General features: G+C 47.5%; 1 protein-coding gene across 6 annotated transcripts in view; it reads right to left on the bottom strand.

The window, feature by feature from the left end:
- Nucleotides 1–22,144, bottom strand: part of SLC37A1 (solute carrier family 37 member 1) — a 102,615-nt gene that overhangs the window by 27,070 nt on the left and 53,401 nt on the right. For all 6 annotated transcript variants that reach the window (XM_061422394.1, XM_061422419.1, XM_061422436.1 and 3 more), the window contains 5 exons: nucleotides 19,644–19,779; nucleotides 17,749–17,825; nucleotides 16,041–16,207; nucleotides 10,745–10,782; nucleotides 3,121–3,201 (listed from right to left, as the gene is read on the bottom strand). In XM_061422394.1, the coding sequence (XP_061278378.1) occupies nucleotides 3,121–3,201; nucleotides 10,745–10,782; nucleotides 16,041–16,207; nucleotides 17,749–17,825; nucleotides 19,644–19,779 (499 nt within the window). The remainder of the gene's footprint in view (nucleotides 1–3,120; nucleotides 3,202–10,744; nucleotides 10,783–16,040; nucleotides 16,208–17,748; nucleotides 17,826–19,643; nucleotides 19,780–22,144) is intronic.

Below are 22,144 nucleotides of genomic sequence, written 5' to 3'. Positions count from 1 at the left end.
GTATAACTGAGTCACTTTGCTGTACAGCAGGCAATTAACGCAACATTGTAATTCAACTATACTTCAATAAAAATAAAATTTAAAAAGATAAAAAACAGAAAGTGGAAAGAATTATTAAACAAAAGACCCTTAGAGAAGCCAAAGATGACAAAAAAGACACATAGCTATAAGGAAGACAAATGTCAACCATCCCCAACATGACATCATGAAAACCCACAAAGCTGGATGCAGGTCACCACATGGGAAGTGATCCCAGAGCCTCTTTCTCTGTTCCTGTCCTCACCCTACTCCCTTCTTTATGATTTTTTTTTTCCATGAAGTCATTAAGAACCATGCCTGGGGCAGGAAAGGATTAAGCAGTCCCAGCTGAAAAGCCATCGTGGTCAGGGGCCTGGGTGAGGCTCAGCTCTGAGCTGGTCACTCTGTGAAAGGGGACAGCAGGGTGTGCTGTCAAACCTGTGACTCATCCTGCCTGCTGACCTGAGGGCCACCTAGTGCGTGAGCCCTTCCTACGACAGAAGGGAGGGGACCAGGCCTGATTAGTGCGCCGGGGCCAGCTGAAAGGAGACACCCTTCCACCGCCGCCGACGCCTGCCTGATTATGTGCACATCAAGGTCAGCCTGAAACAGGACCTACTGGGGCCTTGGAATATGTCAGTGTCTCTTAGGTGACATGTTGGTACATAGACGTTTGTAGAAGAAAAAGGAAGAGGAAGTCCCATCTAGAAGACAAGGCTAGCTTTCCTGGCCAGTAACTACATTAGAGGGGCTTCCCAGGTGGCTCTAGTGGTAAAGAATCTGCCCGCCAGTGCAAAAGATGCAGGTTTGATCCCTGTGGTCAAGACTGGGCACTTTCACTGAAGTTGTCTGGGCTCATTCTCTGGTTGGGGAACTAAGATTCCCCTGAGCCACAAGGCATGGTCAAAAGAAATAAATAAAATAAAAAATAAACATACCAGGGCTTCCTCGGTGACTCAGTGGTAAATAATCTGCCTGACAATACAGGAGACACAGGTTCAATCCCTGGTCTGGGAAGATCCCAGGCTGCAGAGCAACTAAGTCCTTTAACCACAACCCGGTGCTCTAGAGCTTGGGAACTGCAACTGCTGAAACCCTCATGCCCTAGAGCCCATTTCTGCAATAAGAGAAGCCACCACAGTGAGAAGCCCTTGAGCTGCAACTAAAGAGTAGGCCCCACTCTCTGCAACTAGAGACGGCCCACAAGCCGTGAAGACCAGAACAGTCATAAATAAAATTATCCAAAAAAAAAAAAAGACGTATCAATTAAAGGGGCTTCCCTGGTGGCTCAGATGGTAAAGAATCTTGCTGCAATGCAGGAGAGCCAAGTTCAATCCTCCTGGGATCCAGGAAGATCCCCTGGAGGAGAGCATGGAAACCCACTCCAGTATTCTTGCTTGGAGAATCCCATAGACAGAGGAGCCTGATGGGCTACCGTCCGTGGAGTCGTAAAGAGTCAGACACAACTGAGCACACACACAGACACACACACAAAACTACATCAGAACACAGGGCCTGGCTCGCACCTTTAGAAAAGGGTAAGTCTTTGGAACAAATGGAGAGGAATTAGAGCCATCTGGACACTGATTAAGACCCAATGCTTTATACCAGTATTTCTGTTCCCCTCAAATGTGTATGTTGAACTCCTGTCTCTAACATGATGGAATTAGGAGGTGGGGCCTCCTGGAGGTGATTAGGCCACAAAGGTGGAGCTGGGTGAGGAGGTTAGTGCCCATATAGGAAGAGACAGCAGAGAGCTGGCTTCCCTCCCTGCTCCACCATGTGAGGGTTCCTGGGGAAGGGAGCTGCCCACCAGCTGGGAAGCAGGCTCTCTCCAGATGTCGGATCTGCTGGAGCCTGGATCTGGGACTTCCCAGCCTCCAGAAATACACGTTTAAAATGCGAGAAATAAATGCTTATTGTTTTAGTCACCCAGTCTATGATATTTTTGTTACATCAGCCCAATCTGAGATACCTGATTTTGATGGAAACTCAGAAATGAGTAGAGATTTGAAAGCATTTCAGTTGAATTTCACTAAAATCCAAGAACCAAACTGTATGAGACACTATTTTTCCTTTTTCCATTATTTCAACCACCTGAAATAGTTCCCTTGGACAATAAAGAAAAAAAGTGTAGGAGTCTGTTTAGAACACTTATCCTTTAAGCTAACTGACTTGAAAGGAAAATACCATACACTTTCAAGGATTATAACCAAATATAAAGTGGCCCTGCAGCTGGGTGTGCTCAGCCAGGCAGAAGCGATGCAAGGCATTTCTTGGGAGCACAGCCCTCCCTTGGTACCCGGGATCTGTAGGGGATTGGTATCAGGATTCCCCTTAGAGACTCAAATCCCTCGCATTCGATGGCTAAGAACAGTCGGCCCCCATATGGGCAGGTTTCACAGCCCCCTGGATACGGAGGGCTGACTGCATCCTAAGAGGAGAGGTTCAGGTGAGGCCCAGGCCAGGGAAGAGCCCTGGATTGCATCTAACCTCTTCATTTCTGAGGGGAACCTGGCAGGGAGCTCAGCCCATCTGTGCCTCAACTTCTTCTGTATAATGGACAGGCAGTGAAGGGGCTGGAAGCTGACTTTCTACGTTGTCTCCAGGTCCCCCTCTTATTCCCAGCCCACCTTATGCTCTCCCCACCTGAAACCCCCTTGGGTCAGTATGTGCACACTCAGCCCTCACCTCCTAGACACCTCTGTCCAAGGCCACTGGCTCAGGGAAGCTCCCAAGACCAGGCCTGAACTAGCGCCTGCTCAGTCCTCTCTGGGCAGCTCTGTCTGGTTGGTTTCTCCCTGTACCCCACATCTGCCCTCTTTCCCCCAGGATGTGAGGTCCACAGGGGTGACAGGATTTGGGGTGAGGGGATGATGCCCCTGGCACAGTCTCACCTGGAGAGGGGCTGCAACCCCAAATGCTGCAGATGGCTGTCCAATGAATGAATCGCTCACAAATTCGAGTCACAAACTTACAGTAAGCACAGCCCACCACCCAAACAAAATGAACAAAAATGTGAACTGAAGAAATACAACACCCTGGGTGTCTGCAACAGGTGTCACTGAGGCAGGACCCCAACTGCCTGCCTGCGGAACTCACCAGAGGCTTGCTCCTCTCCTCGGCTGGGACTGGCTTCTGCGGCCAGAACCTGTGTGCACCATTCTCGTAGCCTCTCGGATGCTGAGGGAAGAAAGTTAATTAGAGCAATTACTGAATCAACGACCAGAAATGACAGCTACGCTCACTGCAGCAAGGATACTGTCTTCATGCAAATGCTACCAAGGAAAAATAAGGCAAATGTTTAAAACAAAACAAAGCTGCTCAGTTTATTCTCAAGACTCCAGACCCTCAGAATAACAGAGGGTAAAAGTGAAATCCTTTCCTGAAGAATCATCCAAGACTGAAGAACATTGCTGTTGTTCAATCGCAAATTCACGTCCAACTCTTTGCGACCCCATGGACTGCAGCACACCAGGCTCCTCTGTCCATAGGATTACCCAGGCAAGAATACTGGAGTGGGTTGCCATTTCCTTCTCCAGGGGATCTTCCTGGCGAGGGAATGGATCCACGTTTCCTGCATTGGCAGGTCAATTCTTTACCACTGCACCACTTGGGAAGCCCCTAATCAGCTATACTTCAACTGTTGTTGTTCAATCACTCAGTCTTTTTTTTTTTTTTTTGCATTGATTGATTTTATTTTTAAACTTTACATAATTGTATTAGTTTTGCCAAATATCAAAATGAATCCGCCACAGGTATACATGTGTTCCCCAGCCTGAACCCTCCTCCCTCCTCCCTCCCCATACCATCCCTCTGGGTCGTCCCAGTGCACCAGCCCCAAGCATCCAGTATCGTGCATCGAACCTGGACTGGCAACTAGTTTCATACATGGTATTTTACATGTTTCAATGCCATTCTCCCAAATCCTCCCACCCTCTCCCTCTCCCACAGAGTCCATAAGACTGTTCTATACATCAGTGTCTCTTTTGCTGTCTCGTACACAGGGTTATTGTTACCATCTTTCTAAATTCCATATATATGTGTTAGTATACTGTATTGGTGTTTTTCTTTCTGGCTTACTTCACTCTGTATAATAGGCTCCAGTTTCATCCACCTCATTAGAACTGCTTCAAATGTATTCTTTTTAATGGCTGAGTAATACTCCATTGTGTATATGTACCACAGCTTTCTTATCCATTCATCTGCTGGTGGACATCTAGGTTGCTTCCATGTCCTGGCTATTATAAACAGTGCTGCGATGAACATTGGGGTACACGTGTCTCTTTCCCTTCTGGTTTCCTCAGTGTGTATGCCTAGCAGTGGGATTGCTGGATCATAAGGCAGTTCTATTTCCAGTTTTGTAAGGAATCTCCACACTGTTCTCCATAGTGGCTGTACTAGTTTGCATTCCCACCAACAGTGTAAGAGGCTTCCCTTTTCTCCACACCCTCTCCAGCATTTATTATTTGTAGACTTTTGGATTGCAGCCATTCTGACTGGTGTGAAATGGTACCTCATAGTGGTTTTGATTTGCATTTCTCTAATGATGAGTGATGTTGAGCATCTTTTCATGTGTTTGTTAGCCATCTGTATGTCTTCTTTGGAGAAATGTCTATTTAGTTCTTTGGCCCATTTTTTGATTGGGTCATTTATTTTTCTGGAGTTGAGCTGTAGGAGTTGCTTGTATATTTTTGAGATTAGTTGTTTGTCAGTTGCTTCATTTGCTATTATTTTCTCCCATTCTGAAAGCTGTCTTTTCACCTTGCTAATAGTTTCCTTTGATGTGCAGAAGCTTTTAAGGTTAATTAGGTCCCATTTGTTTATTTTTGCTTTTATTTCCAATATTCTGGGAGGTGGGTCATAGAGGATCCTGCTGTGATGTATGTCAGAGAGTCAATCACTCAGTCTTGTCTGACTCTTTGCAGCCCCACAGACTGCAGCACACCAGGCTCCTCTGTCCTTCACTATCTCCCAGAGTCTGTTCAAATTCATGTCCATTGAGTCGGTGATGCCATCCAACCATCTCACCCTCTGCTGCTCCCTTCTCCTTTTGCCCTCAATCTTTCCCAGCATCACGATCTTTTCCAATGAGCTGGCTCTTCACATCAGGTGGCCAAAGTATTGGAGCTTCAGCATCAGTCTTTCCAATGAATATTCAGGGTTGATTTCCTTTAGGATTGACTGGTTTGATCTCCTTGCAGTCCAAGCGACTCTCAAGAGTCTTCTGAAGCATCATAATTTGAAAACATCAGTTCTTTGGCTCTCAGCCTTCTTTATGGTCCAGTTCTCACATCCATACACGACTACTGGAAAAACCATAGCTTTGATTATTTGGACCTTTGTTGGCAAAGTGACAAGACTGAAGAATAAAAAAACGTAAAGATGCTGGTTAAGGCAACTTAACTTTTATGAATGGCTTTCACATTTTTAAGACTGAAAGGCCTTCAGAAATAATATAGGCCAATGTTTTTCTCTAACAAGTGAAAAGAAAGAGACCTTCTTACACCAGCAGATTCAGAAGGAAGAAAACACCCTCCACATAGGCTTGTCGGACAAGATACAGCTCGGCCACTGGAATTATGGTGTGTATGTGTGTGTGTGCACGCACGCGCATGTGTATTGGTGTGTGTGTGTACAGTAAATATGTTTTAATTTCTCTTGGTTCCCAGGTGGCATGAGTGGTAAAGAATCCACCTGCAATGCAGGAGACCTGGGTTCTATCCCTGGATTGGGAAGATCCTCTGAAGGAGAGCGTGGCAACCCACTCCAGTATTCTTGCCTGGAAAATTCCACAGACAGAGGAGCCTGGTGGGCTACAGTTCATGGGGTCGCAACTGGGCGCACACGCACCACACTGCACTGAATTTCTTTCAGATGCACCCAGGAGTGAAATTGCTGGGTCATCTGGTAACTCCACGCTTAACGTTTTGAGGAACTGCCGGACTGTTTTCCAAAGTGGTTGCACCATTTTAATATCCTCACCAGCAGTGTATGAGTGTTCCAATCTGCTATTATCTTCTTGATTCCAGCCAGTGCAGTGAGTATGAAGTGGTATCTCATTATGGTTTGGATTACATTTCCCTGATGACTCATGGCATTAAACAGCTTTTCATGTGTTTATTGGCTATTTACTTATCTGCTTTGGAGAAACACCTCTTCAGATTCTTTTAACCCTTTTAAACTAGGTTGTCTTTCTATTACTGAGTTCTAAGTGTTCTTCATATAGTTCAGTTCAGTTCAGTCACTCAGTCGTGTCCAACTCTGCAACCCCACGGACTGTAGCATTCCAGGCTTCCCTGTCCATCACTAACTCCCAGAGCTTGCTCAAACTCATGTCCATCGAGTCAGTGAGGCCATCCAACCATCTCATCCTCTGTTGTTCCCTTCACCTTCCACCTCCAATCTTTCCCAGCATCAGGGTCTTTTCCAATGAGTCAGTTCTTTGCATCAGGTGGCCAAAGTATTGGAGTTTTAGCATCAGTCCTTCCAATGAACATTCAGAAGTGATTTCCTTTAGGATAGTTCCTGAAGAACTATGGACAGAGGTTTGTGACATCGTACAGGAGGCAGTGATTAAGACCATCCCAAAGAAAAGGAAATGCAAAAATGCAAAACGGTTGTATGAGGAGGCCTTACAAATAGCTGAGAAAAGAAAAGCTAAAGGCAAAGGAGAAACAGAAAGATACACCCTTCTGAATGCAGAGTTCTTTACATAATCTAGATATAAGTCTATGATCAGATATATGATTTGTGCATGTTTTCTACCATTCTTTGGGTTGTATTTTCACTTTCTTGATGGTATCCTTTGAAGCCTAGAAGTTTTAAATTCAGTGAAGTCCAATTTATCTGTTTTTACCTCCATGCTCTGTAGTTTTGGTGTCATATCCAAGGAGGCTGGCTTAATCCAAGATCATGAAGATTTCCTCCTGTATTTTCTTCTAAGAGTTTTATAGTTTTAGCTCTCACCTTTAGGTCTTTGGGGCTTCCCTGATAACTCAGTTGGTAAAGAATCCGCCTGCAAGGCAGGAGACCCTGGTTCGATTCCTGGGTCGGGAAGATCCCCTGGAGAAGGGAAAGGCTACCCTCTCCAGTACGTTTGGATTTCCCTCGTGGCTCAGCTGGTAAAGAATCTGCCTGCAATGTGGGAGACCTGGGTTCGATCCCTGGGTTAGGAAGATCCCCTGGAGAAGGGAAAGGCTACCCACTCCAGTATTCTGGCCTGGAGAATTCCATGGACTGTATAGATCACAAAGAGTTGGATACAACTGAATGACTTTCACTTTAGGTCTTTAATCCATTTTAATTTTGTGTATGGTATGAAGACGTGTTCCAAATTCATTCTTTGAATGTGGCTATCCAGCTGTCTCAGCACCACGTGTTTAAAAGACTATCTTTTTCCCACTGAATGGTCTTGGCACCTTTGTCGAAAACCAGTTGACCACACATGTGAAGGTTCGTTTCTGGACTCAGTTCTAGTCTATTGATCTATGTGTCTAACCTTATGATAGTAACATAGACAGAGCCTTAACTAGAGCAGCTTTGTAGTAAGTTTTGAAATTGGGATGTGTGAGTCCAACTTCACTCTTTTTCAGGATTCTTTTGGCTACTCTAGATTCCTTGAATTTTCATAAGAAATCAAGGATTAACTTATCAATTTTTTCCAAGAAGCCAGCTGGGGTTTTGATATAGATTACACACAATCAGTAGGTCCATTTGGGGAAATACTGCCATCTTGACAATATTCACTGAGTCTTCCTGGCAGTGACTACAGGATGTATTTTCATTTCTTAGGCCTTCAATTTCTTTCAACAATGTTTTGTAGTTGTCAATGTATCAGTCTTGTCCTTCCTTGGTTAAATTTATTTCTGAGTATTTCATTCCTTTTGCTGTTGCTGTCAATAAAATTGCCTTCTTAATTTCATTTTTGGATTGTTCATTGCTAATGTATAGAAATACAACTGACTTTTATATACTGATTTTGTATCTTGCAATCTTGCTAATTTTTTAATTCGTGTGAATAGGTTTTTGGTGGATTCCTTGGGATTTCCTATAGACAAGATCACATCGTCTACAAAGAGGCACTTTTGACTTATTCTTGTCCAATCTGCATGCCTTGAATTTCATTTTCTTGTTCAAATGCTCTGGCTAGAACTTCCTGTACATTAACTAGAAATGGCGAAAGCAGTCATCCTTGTTCTGTTCCTGATGTTACAGGGAAAGCATCCCATCGTTCATCATGAAGTGTGATGTTAGCTGTGGATTTTCATAGATGCCCTTCATCTGGTTGAGGCAAGTCGCTTCTATGTCTAGTCTGCTGAGTGTTTCATCATTCAGGGATGCTGGATTTTGTTGAAGGCTTCCTCTGCTTCTATTGAAATGACCCCAGAGTTTCTGTCCTTTATTCTATCGAGGTAAGTATTACATTAATTGATGTTCAGGTGTTAAACCAGGTGTATACTGGAATAACCCCCATTGAATCATGATGCTTAACCCTTTTTATATGCTGCTGGATTAGTATTTTGTTAAGTTTTGCATCTACACTCATGAGAGAACTTGGTCTGCAGTTTTCTGTTCTTGTGATGTCTTCTATATTGTAGGATAATATAGAATAAGTGGCGAGTTTTCTCTTTTATTTCTTTAGAAGAGTTTGTGAATAGCTGGTATTAATTCTTTGAATGTTTGGTAGAACTCACCAGTGCAGTCATCTAGTCCTGGGGTTATCTTTGTATTAATATCAAAACTTTTCATTAATAATTCAGTTTCTTTCCTTGTTATAGGTCTATTCAGATTCTCTCTCAAGTCAGTTCTGGCAATTTATATTTCTCTAGGAATTCTCCCATTTATTCTAAGCTATCTAACTTGTTAGTATACAGTTGTCCATAGAATTCCTTTATACTTCTTTCTATAAAGTTGGTAGTAACATCCCCTCTCTCATTCCAGATTTTGGTAATGTGAATCTTCTGTATTTTTCCTAATCAGTCTAAAGGAGTCTCTATTTTACAGATCTTTTCAAAGAACCAACTTTTGACTTATGGTCAAAAAATGTTGCCTCCCAGTTTCAGTAAACAAAGAATGTTGCTGCCACCAAGCCATCAGCCACTACAGCCCCCTTCTAAGGGTGCCCTGAGGGGTTTCGGGAATATGAAAAAGGATCCTAGCCATAGAGAGCTAGGATATCTAGGATGCTTATCTAAGGAATAATTTCAATGAGCCCAGTCTCCTGCATCTTACCATACAGACACGAGCAATAAAGTCATTTACTTGAGATGTCTGGTTTTTTGTGATTAGCAATAATCTTTTGAAGTATGTGGCTTTTTGTTTCAGCAAAAACTCCTATCCATCCTGGCCCCTCCCTTACCTCTTTGGAACACTTCCTCAGAGCCACTGGGAGGCTTCAGTCCTCAGTGAGTTCTCTGAATAAGACATCGCTCACAACTTACAGGTTGTGTGTTTTTTCTGTTGACAAGTTTAATTGATTTTCCCTATTGTTTTTCTATTCTTTTCTGTTGTTGTTTGTTTGTTTTTAATAAAAGAGTCCTTATGGGACTTCCCTGGTGGTCCAGTGGTTAAGAGTCTGCCTTGCAATGCAGGGGACATGAGTTCAATCCCTGGTTGGGGAACTAAGACCCCACATGACAAGAAGCAACTAAGCCTGCAAGCCACAACTTCTGAGACTACATGACTCAGGAAGATTCTGCATGCTGCAACTAAAACTCAGAGCAGCCAAATAAATAAATTTAAAAAAATTTAAAAAAAGAATCCTTATATTTTATAAACATACACTGAAATAGTCAGAGACAAAATGTTACAATATGATGACCAATATTTGCATACAAAATAAACCCTGAGGAGAAGGGGGGGTCTTAGAAGGGGTACTGATAACATGAGATGAGCAGGTAATGGGTACATGCACATTCATGATACTATTCTTTCTACTTTCTTACATGTTTTAAAATTTCTATAACAAAAACTTTAAAGAACTGGAAAAATAAAAACTGCATGCTGAAAAGAAGACCTTTGGATGGGAAACTCCCAGGACGGGGCTGTGCCCAGAAGTCAGCACCTGTGAAAGGCCTTGCAGATGCAGCTTTGCACAGAGCTCTGCTCATGATGAGGGGCATGTGTGAAGGGACAGAGCCGATGGGGAAGCAGCCAAGCTCAGCCTCAGCCCCTGGCCTCTGGGGCCCCTCGGGAAGCCCTCCCTTCCCCTCAACCATGTCTCTCCAGGGCCCTACAGGAAGTGAGCAGAATTCCTGTGGAAAAGAGAACTTTGACACTGTTGTAGAATCTGATGAAACGTCCCCAGAAATCAGTCCAGTCTCTCCCTCTGACCGAATCCCTTTGAGAGTTGGAAAGAGGAAGGGGAGCCCCGATTCCCCATGAGACCTGGAGAAGCTGGCACCCCAGGGGCTCCTCGAGCTGTCAGGAGGACTGAGCGGGGGAAATGACTCAGCTTCAGCCCAGGTCACACACACAAGTGCAGGAACGCCTTCAGCACAGGGATGCTCTTCCATATGTCTGAGCTGTGCACGAGGACAATTACACATAAGGACAATGATGATTGTTATCATTTTAAGTAATCTTTTTTCTAAAACTGCTGATATTTTGAGGGTGGGACTGGTGTGCACATTTGTTACCCACTGACAGGACAGACAGGGTCAGGCTGGTGACAGTAACCAGATACAGTCCTGGAAGACATGAGAAGCAGAGAGCATGTCCTTACCGAGGCTGGGGAGGAAGAGCAGGCGATGTCCTTTGGATCTGAAACACCAAACAGGAACAGTGTGAATCAGGGCTGGGTGCTTCCTCCGACACAAGAAATTAAACCAGAACAAGGCACCATCTGACACTTTTACTAAATTAACAACCATTAAAAAAAAAAAAGACAATGTGCAAGGCAGCATGCCTGGTGGGTGAGGGCAGAGGTTGGCCACCCCTGCACAAACCCACATGCACACACCCCTTCCCTCACTCAGGCCCCGAGACGGCCTGATCCCTGCGCACTGAAGCTGGGAGAACAGGCAACCAGTGCCAGCAAATGCAGGTCATCATGAATCTGAAGCCCGCTTTGCAAAACAGAAAACAGTTTACAAACAAAAATAAGCAGAACATACGTGTACTGTGGAGACCAGCCTTGTCAGATACATTTAAAGGGTAAATGTCAGAAGGAAAGAGAAAACATGACCAGTAGATCTGAGCAGTGGGACTCTGATAACATTTAGGATGAGTCATTTAATGTTATGGGATGAATAAGAAGGAAAGATTAGTGGGCACAAAACACCTATCTTGAAATAGAACAAAATGCCTTTTACTGAAATGCAAGGAGGTGTGAAATAAGTCATATTTTATAGCAAGCAAAGAAAAATTTAAACATGAAGATTCTTCTCTGCCCTTTGGAGACCTCTCCTCCTCACTGTGAATTCTGTATCTGGATTAGGCATGGACCAGACTTTCCCATCAGGGCTTTCCTGGTGGCTCCGCTGGTAAAGAATCTGCCTGCAACGCAGGAGACCAGGCTTCGATCCCTGGGTCAGGAAGATCCTCTGGAGGAGGGAATGGCAACCACTCCAGTATTCCTGCCTGGAGAATCCCATGGACAGAGGACCCTGGTGGGCTATAGTCCATGGGTTCTCAAAGAGTCGGACATGTCTGAGCGACTAACACTTTCACTTTTCAAATCTCCCCATTGGCAGGATCACCTGCTCATCCAGGAAGAACAACATTCTCCCAGCATCCACAGAACAATCCTTAAAGATCACATCCCTTCTGGGTCTGGTCAGGGGTCACAGGACCCACCACGATGCCGCTCAGACCTGGATTTGTGATCTGTCAATAACATGACATTTGATGTACAGTCTTCTGTCTCAAAAACCTAATCTGTGTCCTGATTTCTAACTGGTGGAACAGTTCTCAGAGCATTCTAAGACACTCTTCCCGGATAATAGTAACGCTCAAATTTGGCTCAAATAAAACTTTCCAATTCTTTCTTAAATCTACTGATTAATTTTTCATTGATGGAGGGAAGGACATGAAAAGGAACAAATCCAGAAGCTAGGCATTTTTCATTTTCCTAATTTAAGACCACGTCCATGTGATCTGGGAACGAGAGCTGAGCTTATTGCCCTGAGTAGCCTTGGGAATGGAGGAGGCAATGGCACCCCACTCCAGTACTCTTGCCTGGAAAATCCCATGGATGGAGGAGCCTAGTAGGCTGCAGTCCTTGGGATCGCGAAGAGTCGGACACGACTGAGCAACTTCACTTTCACTTTTCTCTTTCATGCATTGGAGAAGGAAATGGCAACCCAGTCCAGTGTTCTTGCCTGGAGAATCCCAGGGACAGGGGAGCCTGGTGGGCTGCTGTCTATGGGGTCGCACAGAGTCGGACACGACTGAAGCGACTTAGCAGCAGCAGCAGCAGCAGCCTTGGGAAGCAAACCCCACTTCTTGAGAATCCAGAAAGCCACCTTTCAACAGCTCTGCTCCCCCACCACCACCCAGAACCTGGGTCTTTTTATAAAAAGATGGTGAGATAGTTTCACTGCCTTGAAACACAAACTGAGCCACAGGACTTTAAACTTCCCACAGCGGAGTTCCCTCCTACAAGACACAGAGTGGGATATAGTATAGGGGTCCCTGGACCACATGTGATCCTGGGCTGCAGGCTCCTCTTGGCTCACCCTCTGCTGAGGGTAGGCCCAGGGAGCCCTGGTGGGCCTGATGGCTCTGGCGATACGCACTGATATCAGCTCCCCTCAACCCCCAGCTTTCCCGTGCCCATAATGGGAGCCCCTGGGGCAGTCCCAGTGGCTCATCCTTGTGGGCATGGCCAGTCCCCAGGATGTGTTTTTTCCTGGGCTTTCACCTGTAGGACATTGGCATATGTGACCCCTTGGTTGGGATATGTCTGAGGGCACCTTCCCAGGCAGCCCTAGTGGGACCAGAGGACAGGGTGCCCACGGGGTCCTTGGGCCCAGCCCTGGGCAGGAAGGATGAGCAGGGATGGCCTGTCCCTCACTGCTGGTCACAAGAAGGGGCACAGCTGCAGCTTTGCCACCCACCCCAGAGTCAGGGATCAGGGACGATGAAGGAGCAGAAATAAATCACCAAGATGCACGTGGACCTGATCTTTCCTCTCTGCAGGTGATCTGCCCTTGGACACAGGATGTGCTTACAGCTGCCTCCTGTCATTCACACAAACGCCATGTCCTTGTTACGGGGAAGAATACAGGACCTATCCCTTTGACAGAAAGGACCCCGTGGTCTTCTGTTCTGCTGCAGAGGGCGACCAGCGGCCTGTCAGAGTGACAGTGTCGACAGTGGACTTGGCTCGCAGGTGACAACGGGGCCAGGAGGAAAAGACTCATTCGTGAGCACCTGGCTCGGGTCGAGCCTGCCCACCTGTTTCTCTCTTTGTTGTGACTCGTGATCCCAGCGTTGGCGGGGGTGGGCATGGTCAGGGGGCCACAGAAGTGCCTCCTCCCACGAGGCTGGCTACAGGGGCTGCCCAGGGGGAGGTGTCAGGTGCACAACCAACTGGCATCCTGTCAGAGCCGTGTGCATAGAGCAGCGGCTCTAGAGCTTGATCTCAAGAGGAAGATGGTCAGTGGGAAGGTGGGGAAACACCACGCCCAGCAGGCGTGCACAACCCCATGAGCTAGACCCTGGGGACCTTGGTGGAGGCCAGGCGAGGACAGAGGGAGCCGCCGAGGGTGGTCTCTGGTGGTCTTTAGACAAGCACGGCCAGTCCTGTGGAGAGAGGAGCTGCCCAAGGCAGAGAGGGCAGGACCAGGTGACTGAGCGATGCTCGAGGGGAGGGGGGAACCAGAGTGTGCAGAGACGCCTGCCCCAGCCGGGAGCAGTGCAGGGGAGGGGGCAGGTGTGGGGCAGAGGAGGAGGAGCAGTGAGAGGGCATTTCTGGGGGCCTTGTGAAGAACGGGGATCAGGAACTCAGTGGATGGCCTTGCACAACCTTGACCATATTTACCGGTAACGGCGAAAGGCTAAGACTGCATGTAAGGAGACCTGGCATTGACCACACGAATGTGATGAAAGGAGGGGAGGGGCCTGTGGCTGGGACTTCGGCCCCACAGCACCCTCCCCCCAGCCTGCAGCACCCCAAGACCCCTGTTAGTCTTCAGGGCCCACAGAGGGCCGCCTCCCCCCAGGCCAAGGAGCGGGGACACGAGTGCTCAGCATGCCCCAAGTCAGTGTCAATACATCTCCCAGCAACACCTTAGGGGGGACCTGGGCAGGTGCATTTCATCCCAGAGTGGGCCGGGGGTGGGGGGCAGGAAGGGATGCAAAGCCCCGGGTCACCACGGAAACAGGAGAGGGGGTGAGAGGATGGTGCATAGGTAGGAAAGTACCTCTGGGAGAACCCCCTCCCCCCGTCACTGCCACACAGACCCTCTCAGCATCGCCCCTTCAGAAACCACAGAAGCTGCGGCTCTGGGGAGGATGCTCTCATTTTATCACAAACCATGAAATCAGGACTTCCTTGTTCCTGGAAAACCTGTCCCACCCTGGATGACTGAGCCCCAGCCAGGCCAGCAACAAGCTCCTGTCCACTGCCACACACTCCGTCCCTCATCACCTTGCCTCTTTCCCCAGAACTGACCCTTTGTCAGTTAAGGAAGAGAATAAAAGCCACTGTGGACTCTGGACGCTGGGCAGAGTGACTCACGGAGAGGGTGGGGGTGCCTGTGAGTCACTGTCCAGGTGGCGGAGTGGAAGGAGTCCCGGGAGAGGCCAGGTGACCCAGCACCAGGTGCTGGGGAGACAGCCGGAGGAAAACAGGTGACGTGTGGCCTTCCCGGAACTTCGGTGACACGCAAGCTACAGCTGACTCCACAGGTCGGCAAGGAAGCTCCCCCGCCCATAAGCTATTTAACAATTCACTTGTTCAGGCCATTTCGAGATGCTGCTAAAAGCTTCCTCAGCCCCTTGAGGAAACGGTGAAACTGGGAGGTGAGCAGCGCCCCCACTGTTTGCATGGGGTGGGGGGGCAGCTAGGGTTGGGTGCGGCAGGGCGGTAATTCCTCATCTAAATTTCTGTCCTCACCAACAGGACAACGTTGGCCTGAGAGCCTCCTGTGTGCTCCACTAAATGGGTAGTTATCTTAAAAATGCAAAGCTTACCGTTAGAAACAAGAAAAAAGAAGTGAGAAATGTCATATGCCTTAATCTCTTGGATGATGAAACTGCTCCGAATGCAAAGCTGAGGCTGCAATTAATGTTCCACAGGGATGAAGTCATTTGACTCTGGAGCATCTCTACCTGGGAGCTGACAGTGGGGCGCTGTCTAGTACCATATGATTTTATTTAGCTTTACATCAAATTAAAGATGTAAATGCCAAATACAACCCATCAGAATAGCTTGTGGGATTAGAACACCCTGACATGTAACAGCTAAAGCAGCCCCTGCTTCTCTACGGTTAGTGTAACTGTTAGGATCCTTGTCCTGCCAATCATGATTTTAAAAATTACTTTCACATGCAGTTAAAACAGAAGTCTGGTATTGAGTCCAGGATGGAACAAAGGATTGGATTTTCTGGTAGAACACTCTTGTCTAATTAAGATATATGAGCTTAAGTCAGGCCATGGTTTTAAAACATTGTCAAGGATATTTCTTATCAGAGAGCAGACAACTGGCAAGGACCGTTTCAGTTTGTGGCAGCAAGACTGGGGTGAGCGGGCACAGCCACGTGGGCCAGGCAGTGAGCAACGTGGCCGGCGGAGATAGACCACGTACTCCTGATGCTGCAGAGCGAGGGGACAGGGCAGGAGGAGTTACAGCATCAGTTTACTCCAGAAATCAGGAAATGACAGAAAATCCAACCAGACCAGGAGAACAACAGCTCATCAGGGAAGCCTGTACCTAAGAAGGAAGTCTGCCTGGCCTGGGAGAGCCAGGCAACCCCATGCCTGCCCAGGACGAAGCCACAACAGCCTCTTCTGCTAAACTCGTCCCCCAGAAGCCACCACCCACCCTGGGGAGGGGCACCATCCATGGTACTTACGTTCGATGAGAAACAGAAAGCACAGGATCCCCATGGCAGCCACGATGGCCCCGGGCACGATGAAGGACAGGCCCCAGCACGTGGACACCCAGTAGCCAGCGATCAAGGAGCCCAGGATGTTGCCCACGGACGTGTGAGAGTTCCAGACTCCCATAATCAAACCTCGCCTGCAACAAAGCAGGAGATGGCACGTGAGGTCTCAGGGATTCAGTGGGTCAGCACGTGAGCTCACAACAGTGCCTGCACAGTGCATGAGCTGATGTAGAAACAAAAGGGGCTTCCCAGGTGGCACAACGGTAAAGAATCCACCTGCCAATGCAGGAGATGCGGGTTTGATTTCTGGGTCAGAAAGATCCCCTGGAGAAGGGAATGGCAACCCGCTCCAGGATTCTTGCCTGGGAAATCCCATGGATAGAGGAGCCTGGATGGCTACTGTCCATGAGGTCACAAAGACAGGCGGTGCACACACCATCTCTGCAAGGCTCAGGACTGGGTGTTTATGAGATGGCTGTTTCCTCACTTACTGTGGCTGTATAATTACATCTCTCTTAGCTTATTCATTTTATGATTAAAAGAGGAAAGCGGCCTTTTCCTGAAATTCTTAGAAAGCCTGAAATTTAAATTTGTGCCTTTGCAATCTAATTACAGGGCTTCCCTTGTGGCGCAGCTGGTAAAGAATCCACCTGCAATGTGCGAGACCTGGGTTAGGAAGATCCCAGGGTTGGGATCTTCCCTGGGTTGGGAAGATCCCCTACAGAAGGGAAAGGCTACCCACTCCAGTGTTCTGGCCTGGAGAATTCCATGAACTGTATAGTCCATGGGATTGCAAAGAGCTGGACACGACTGAGCGATTTTTACTTCACTTCACTTCACTTCCCCGGTGGTGCTAGTGGTAAAGAACCCCCTTGCAATGCAGGAGACATAAAAGATGTGGGTTAGATCCCTGCATGGCGAAGGTCCCCTGGAATTGGGCATGGCAACCCACTCCAGTATTCTCGCATGGAGAATCCCCATGGACAGAGGAGCCCCGAGGGCTATAGTCCATAAGGTCACAAAGCACTGGACATGACCGAGCAGCTTAGCAAGCATGCAATCTGAATACAATCATCTGATGAAACATCTTGTTAACAAAAGTTCATGCTGATGAACCCGCCAGATGAACATGGCTAAATAAAGCTGGATGAGTGGGTTTCCTGTTTTAGCTTCCCTATGTTGTCCAGCGTCTCCAACCACTTTCTAATCGTGGTCCTGGCTGTGCTGTGTGTCACACGAACTTTAGGATGGCCTCTGACTCCAGTCAGGTCCAGAGGTGAGTACAGCTCTGCTACCAGGTGCTGGGTGACCTCGACAGGACCTGCCAACACTTCCCTGTACCTTCCAGTCTGTGAATATGTAGCTTCTGCTTCCAAAGGCCTGGGGCGAGGCCCTGACTGATTTCTTCCAGGTTCCCGGGAGGCCAGGTAAAGCCCAGGCTTCTGGTGGGCTTGTGAGGGTGACTCAGACTCCTCCTTGCCCACAACGGGGGGCATCTCCTGGGACCAAGGCCCATCTGAATTTCAAACCCCCAAGTCCCAGAGGTTTCAAGCATCTTATCTCATACAGTAGACTAAGGTGATTTTTCTGTAATCAATCTGAAGAAAAACTAAAAATAAAGTGGTCTAGTTTTCATCAGAAGAATGAAAGCTGCTGGAAAGTCTGCCTTCCTCACCTGCCTTTTCCAAACCAGTTCCCCAGGCAGGTGACAACGCTGGGCCAGCCGGTGGTCTGCACAAGTCCATTGATGATCTGCAACAGAGAGCAAAGGAGAGGACCACTGAGGGGGACACGCACACGGAGGGAGCCCGTGTTCAGGGCTTGGGTGCACAGCAGGGACCTCACAGGAAGAAGGGGCAGAAGCCCATTCAATGGGAGCTTCGATAGCCAAACGTGCATTTTAACTATATATATGTATGTGCGTGCTCAGTTGCTCAATCATGTCCGACTGTTTGTGACCTCATGGACTGTAGTCTGCCAGGCTCCTCTGTCCATGGGATTTCCCAGGCAATAATACTGGAGTGGGTTGACATTTCCTACTCCAGGGGGTCTTCCCAACCTAGGAAATGAACTCAGGTCTCCTGCATTACAGGCACATTCTTTACCACTGAGCCACCAGGGAAGCCCTATATATATGTATATATATATTGGAGAAGGAAATGACAATCCACTCCAGTATTCTTGCCTGGATAATCCCATGAACAGAGGAGCCTGGTGGGCTACAGTCCATAGAGTTGCAAAGAGTCAGACATGACTGAGCTCACACGTATATACCTTATTATGAGAGTAATGTATGCCTACTATGAAAATTTTAGAATAAGCAGAGAGAAGAAAGAAAAGAAAATCTCTTGCTGAGAGATGAACAGCTTGGGGCCAAGCTGTCCAGTGTCTTTCCAACCTAAAACTTTATAAAAAGAGAAAAACCTTCTCTGTTTTATAGAACTGTGATGAAACCACAAACGTGGCTTATAAATTGCACATTTTCCTTCCTTCCACCATCAAGAAGGTACAGTTGCTAAGGCTCCACTGAATTGAGCATAACCTTGACCTGGAAACTGGAGAAACATTCTCCACTTGCCAAGAGCGCCCTGAGCTTTCGTTGGAAGAAGGGACTCAGGAAGTGTATAGGCAACTGGCTTTGCTTTCATCTCAGTGGCCTCAGGGGACAGCTTCAGGAGGAACACAAAGCAAGGCCCAACCTCCAGTCTCTTCCAACCTCCGCAGGGAAGGACTGGCCTCTGGGAGGCAGCCTGGGAGCCGCTGGTCTGGTCTTGGGGGCCAACAGGCTCAGCCTTCCCTCCAGGAACATGCTGCGACTCTGGGGAATTCTAATTTTCTGTATTACTATAAAGTGTACATCACTTTGGTAACAAAAACAGCCAAACTCTTTGAAGTCCTGTGGCGAAAGTTGTAAGAGCAAATTACATATAATTTGCCCCATGATTTTAGAACATCCTCCTGGACTCTCTGGAGAGCCTCAGAAGTTGAGCATCATTGCTTTGAGTCCTTTTCCATGTCCAGTCAGTATTACCCACAGGGCTGCTGGCAGGGGCAGAGCCGAGCGTTCTGGGCAGCGCCGGGCCTGCTAGAAGGGGCCGGCCGCAGGCCCGTCTGGCCCTCGATCCCCTGCAGCTCTGTCAGGCCCTCACTTTTCATCCCCACTGACTGCCCCCAAGGCCCCTCAACCCTCTCCTCCCCCTGCCACACCCACATCCCCCAACTCTGGAGCAGTCAAGTCTGTGACAGGACAGAGCATCTCAAACTCATCCAAACAAAGGCAGAAGGACTCATAAGGCTTCATGCTCCAATCCCCCTGCTGGGGTAAAAACAGATAGGATTCTTTAAGTGGCAACTCCTGACACGAAGAAACACTTCGTGGCTGCTGGCATCTCAGAGCAGAGGAGAGAGAAGGGGCCGTGTGGTCCAGCGCTGATCCTGACTTCAGACAGGACACAGTTCTGCCACCTCTCCCATCCTCCGCCATCTACTCCCTTGGCAGAAGTGACATGAACACCCCATCCAGCTCATGGTGGAAACCCAACGTGTGGTGAGCCATGGACCGGACCTCACCTGAGTTATCACATAGAACCCGAAACTGTGGATGTTGTAGAAGTACCCTACCCCAAACAGGGCAGTGAAGGCACCGCTGGCCAGCATCCCGAAGGTTAGGTAACACCGGATGGGGAGGCGCTCCCCTATTATGCCACTGAGGACGAGAAAAAAGAAAGACAAACACGAGAAAATGCACACACCCACGACGTAAACGAGCCGGCCACTGCTTTCCGGATGCTTTCAGGCTGTTCTCTGAGCTTTTAGAACTTGAAAGCACTCCAATTTCCAGGAAGTTTTAATCACAATTATTTCTCAATGGAGCATTTATTCACCAGAAATCAGAGACATCCTTTAAGACTTTCTATTTAGAGTAGAAGGAACTGTCAAATCGTAAAATTGAAACACTCTGACAGAAAGGATGACTGCCAGTGAAAAAAAGCAAAAAACTTGTCCTGCTGGCTTAATCCTGTTTTATATAAAAACAATAGCCAGGGAATATATAGTGTCTTAAAGTTCTGACTGTTGGATTGTAGACAGGTGGCAGGAAAAGGGACCACCTGTGACCTTGAGCTGTGCGTGAGCAGCGAAAGGGGCTCTGCTGATGACCCTCCTGCCTCAACCACTGTGATCTGGTTTAAAGACCGACAGAGTCTTTTATTTAAGGCAAAGCCTGAAACATGGGGGCAAAGCCTCCATGCTCCATCCTCCTCCTAAACAACAGGATGACTCAATAAAGAGCTAATCTTTCTAGAGAACTGCTTCCTAGAGTTGCCTAGGTGCTCAGACAAGTAAATTTGGTTAAGCACCTGGCAGGTGGTGGGTGTGCAATAAAATAGTTCTGGTGCTTCTGGGGAGGGTGAAAATTTCATACCAGGGCTATATATTTAACAGGTTTTTACCACCATCACACCACGCTGCCCAATGCCATAGGAAACACTCTTTATTACTTCCCTATAGGAGATGTCACCATGGAACAGCCTGATGGTATCACTTACTAAGTGAATAAAAAAGCTGGAGAACAATCATTAACGATTATGAGCCTCTTACACTCAACCCTATGGGTCTCATTTTCCTCCATGCAATCATTCTATGAGTCAGATAAATATGAAATGTAATGAAGAATGACACCTGCCTCCCCTGGGAACAAACTCCAAAATTCCGGTCTTTCATCTCAAGAATCAATACCCTAGAGAGCTCTTCCTTCTGAATTTACCAAAAAAAAAAAAAAAAAAGATCTACCCAGTATCATGTAAGTGACCTTTTAAACACAAAAACAGAGAAAGTGATTTAAAATTATAAACAGCATTCAGGTCAAATTTCAAGCTGAGTAGAAACCTGATCACGTACAAACTCGAGAGCACCCTAGAGCTAAAGGAATTATCTACTTCATCTTGCTCACTTCAGAGAAGAGGAGCCATGTCCCTGGGGGGGCTGGCTGAGGTGTCCAAGGTCACAGAGCAAGTGCAGAGTCAGATGGGCCTCCAGAGAGTTACTGCTATTGCTGGGCTTTCAAATGTCCTCCAGTCTTGCTAGATAATACTAAGCCTCAATTTGGTCTCCGTTTAAAAGTATTTAAAGAAAAGACCTAACAGAAGGGGCAGCATTCCACATTTTATCAGGCTCCTACAGGTAATGAAAGCCACACCATTCATGCTTGAAGCTGCCAGCATTGAGCTGGGTCAATGCAGGTGCCACTGTGTCTGATTTATCCACTAAACCAGCACCGTCCACATCACTAGCCACGTGCCATGGGGTCACTGAAAGGCCACACAAGGAAGCAGGTAAACCCTCGAGTCACAAGTCTACTGTGAATTTCACATTGCTACACTATTTCATAATAAAGTAATATTATTTCATAATAGCCTTTGTTGGCGAAGTGCATGAAGAACCATCTTTGCCAATAAATAAGCAATGAAAAAACCACTTTATTCAAACCAGGCTTCTAAGCCTCAGCACCCCTGGCGCCTTGGGTACGTAATTCTTTGTGGTGAGGGGCTGTCCTGGGTCCTGTCCTACACTTAGCAGCACCCGGGTCTCTGCCCACTCAATGCCAGCAGCGCCCCCCTTCTCCAGCTGAGAAAACCAGGAATGGCTCCAGTCACTCCCAGCTGAGAACCACATTTAAACACTGCTTTTCAGTAACAGAAAAACACACTCAACCTTTGGGTCTTTTTATATTATTGATTATTGGTGTCCAGGAAAACTGTAGTCTGTAGATCACAAACATTTGACCCCAGGGTAGGATATGGCTGGTTGGCTACGGTTGAGGCCCTCGGGAGCCTGAGGCTTACCTCGTCCTTCTCTGAGGCTGGGCTCGCGTTCTGTCCTGCGTCTGCTACTATTTGAGCCGCGCTCAGACAAGCCCTGCTGCTCTACAGATGTGCAAGTTCAACACGGGGTTTCAGCAGAAACTGCCTGTCTGGGCACCAGACACCCAGCCACCCACAGGGTCCTGAGCTGGGGAGGTGGGGCCCAGGGCTGGATAATAACACAGTCCGGGTGGGCCTCAGCAAAGAAGG

This window comes from Bos javanicus, chromosome 1 (assembly GCF_032452875.1).
Source record: "Bos javanicus breed banteng chromosome 1, ARS-OSU_banteng_1.0, whole genome shotgun sequence".
NCBI lineage: Eukaryota > Metazoa > Chordata > Mammalia > Artiodactyla > Bovidae > Bos > Bos javanicus.
Note: the sequence above shows the minus strand (reverse complement) of the source record. Positions and strands in the feature narration are given on the sequence as shown.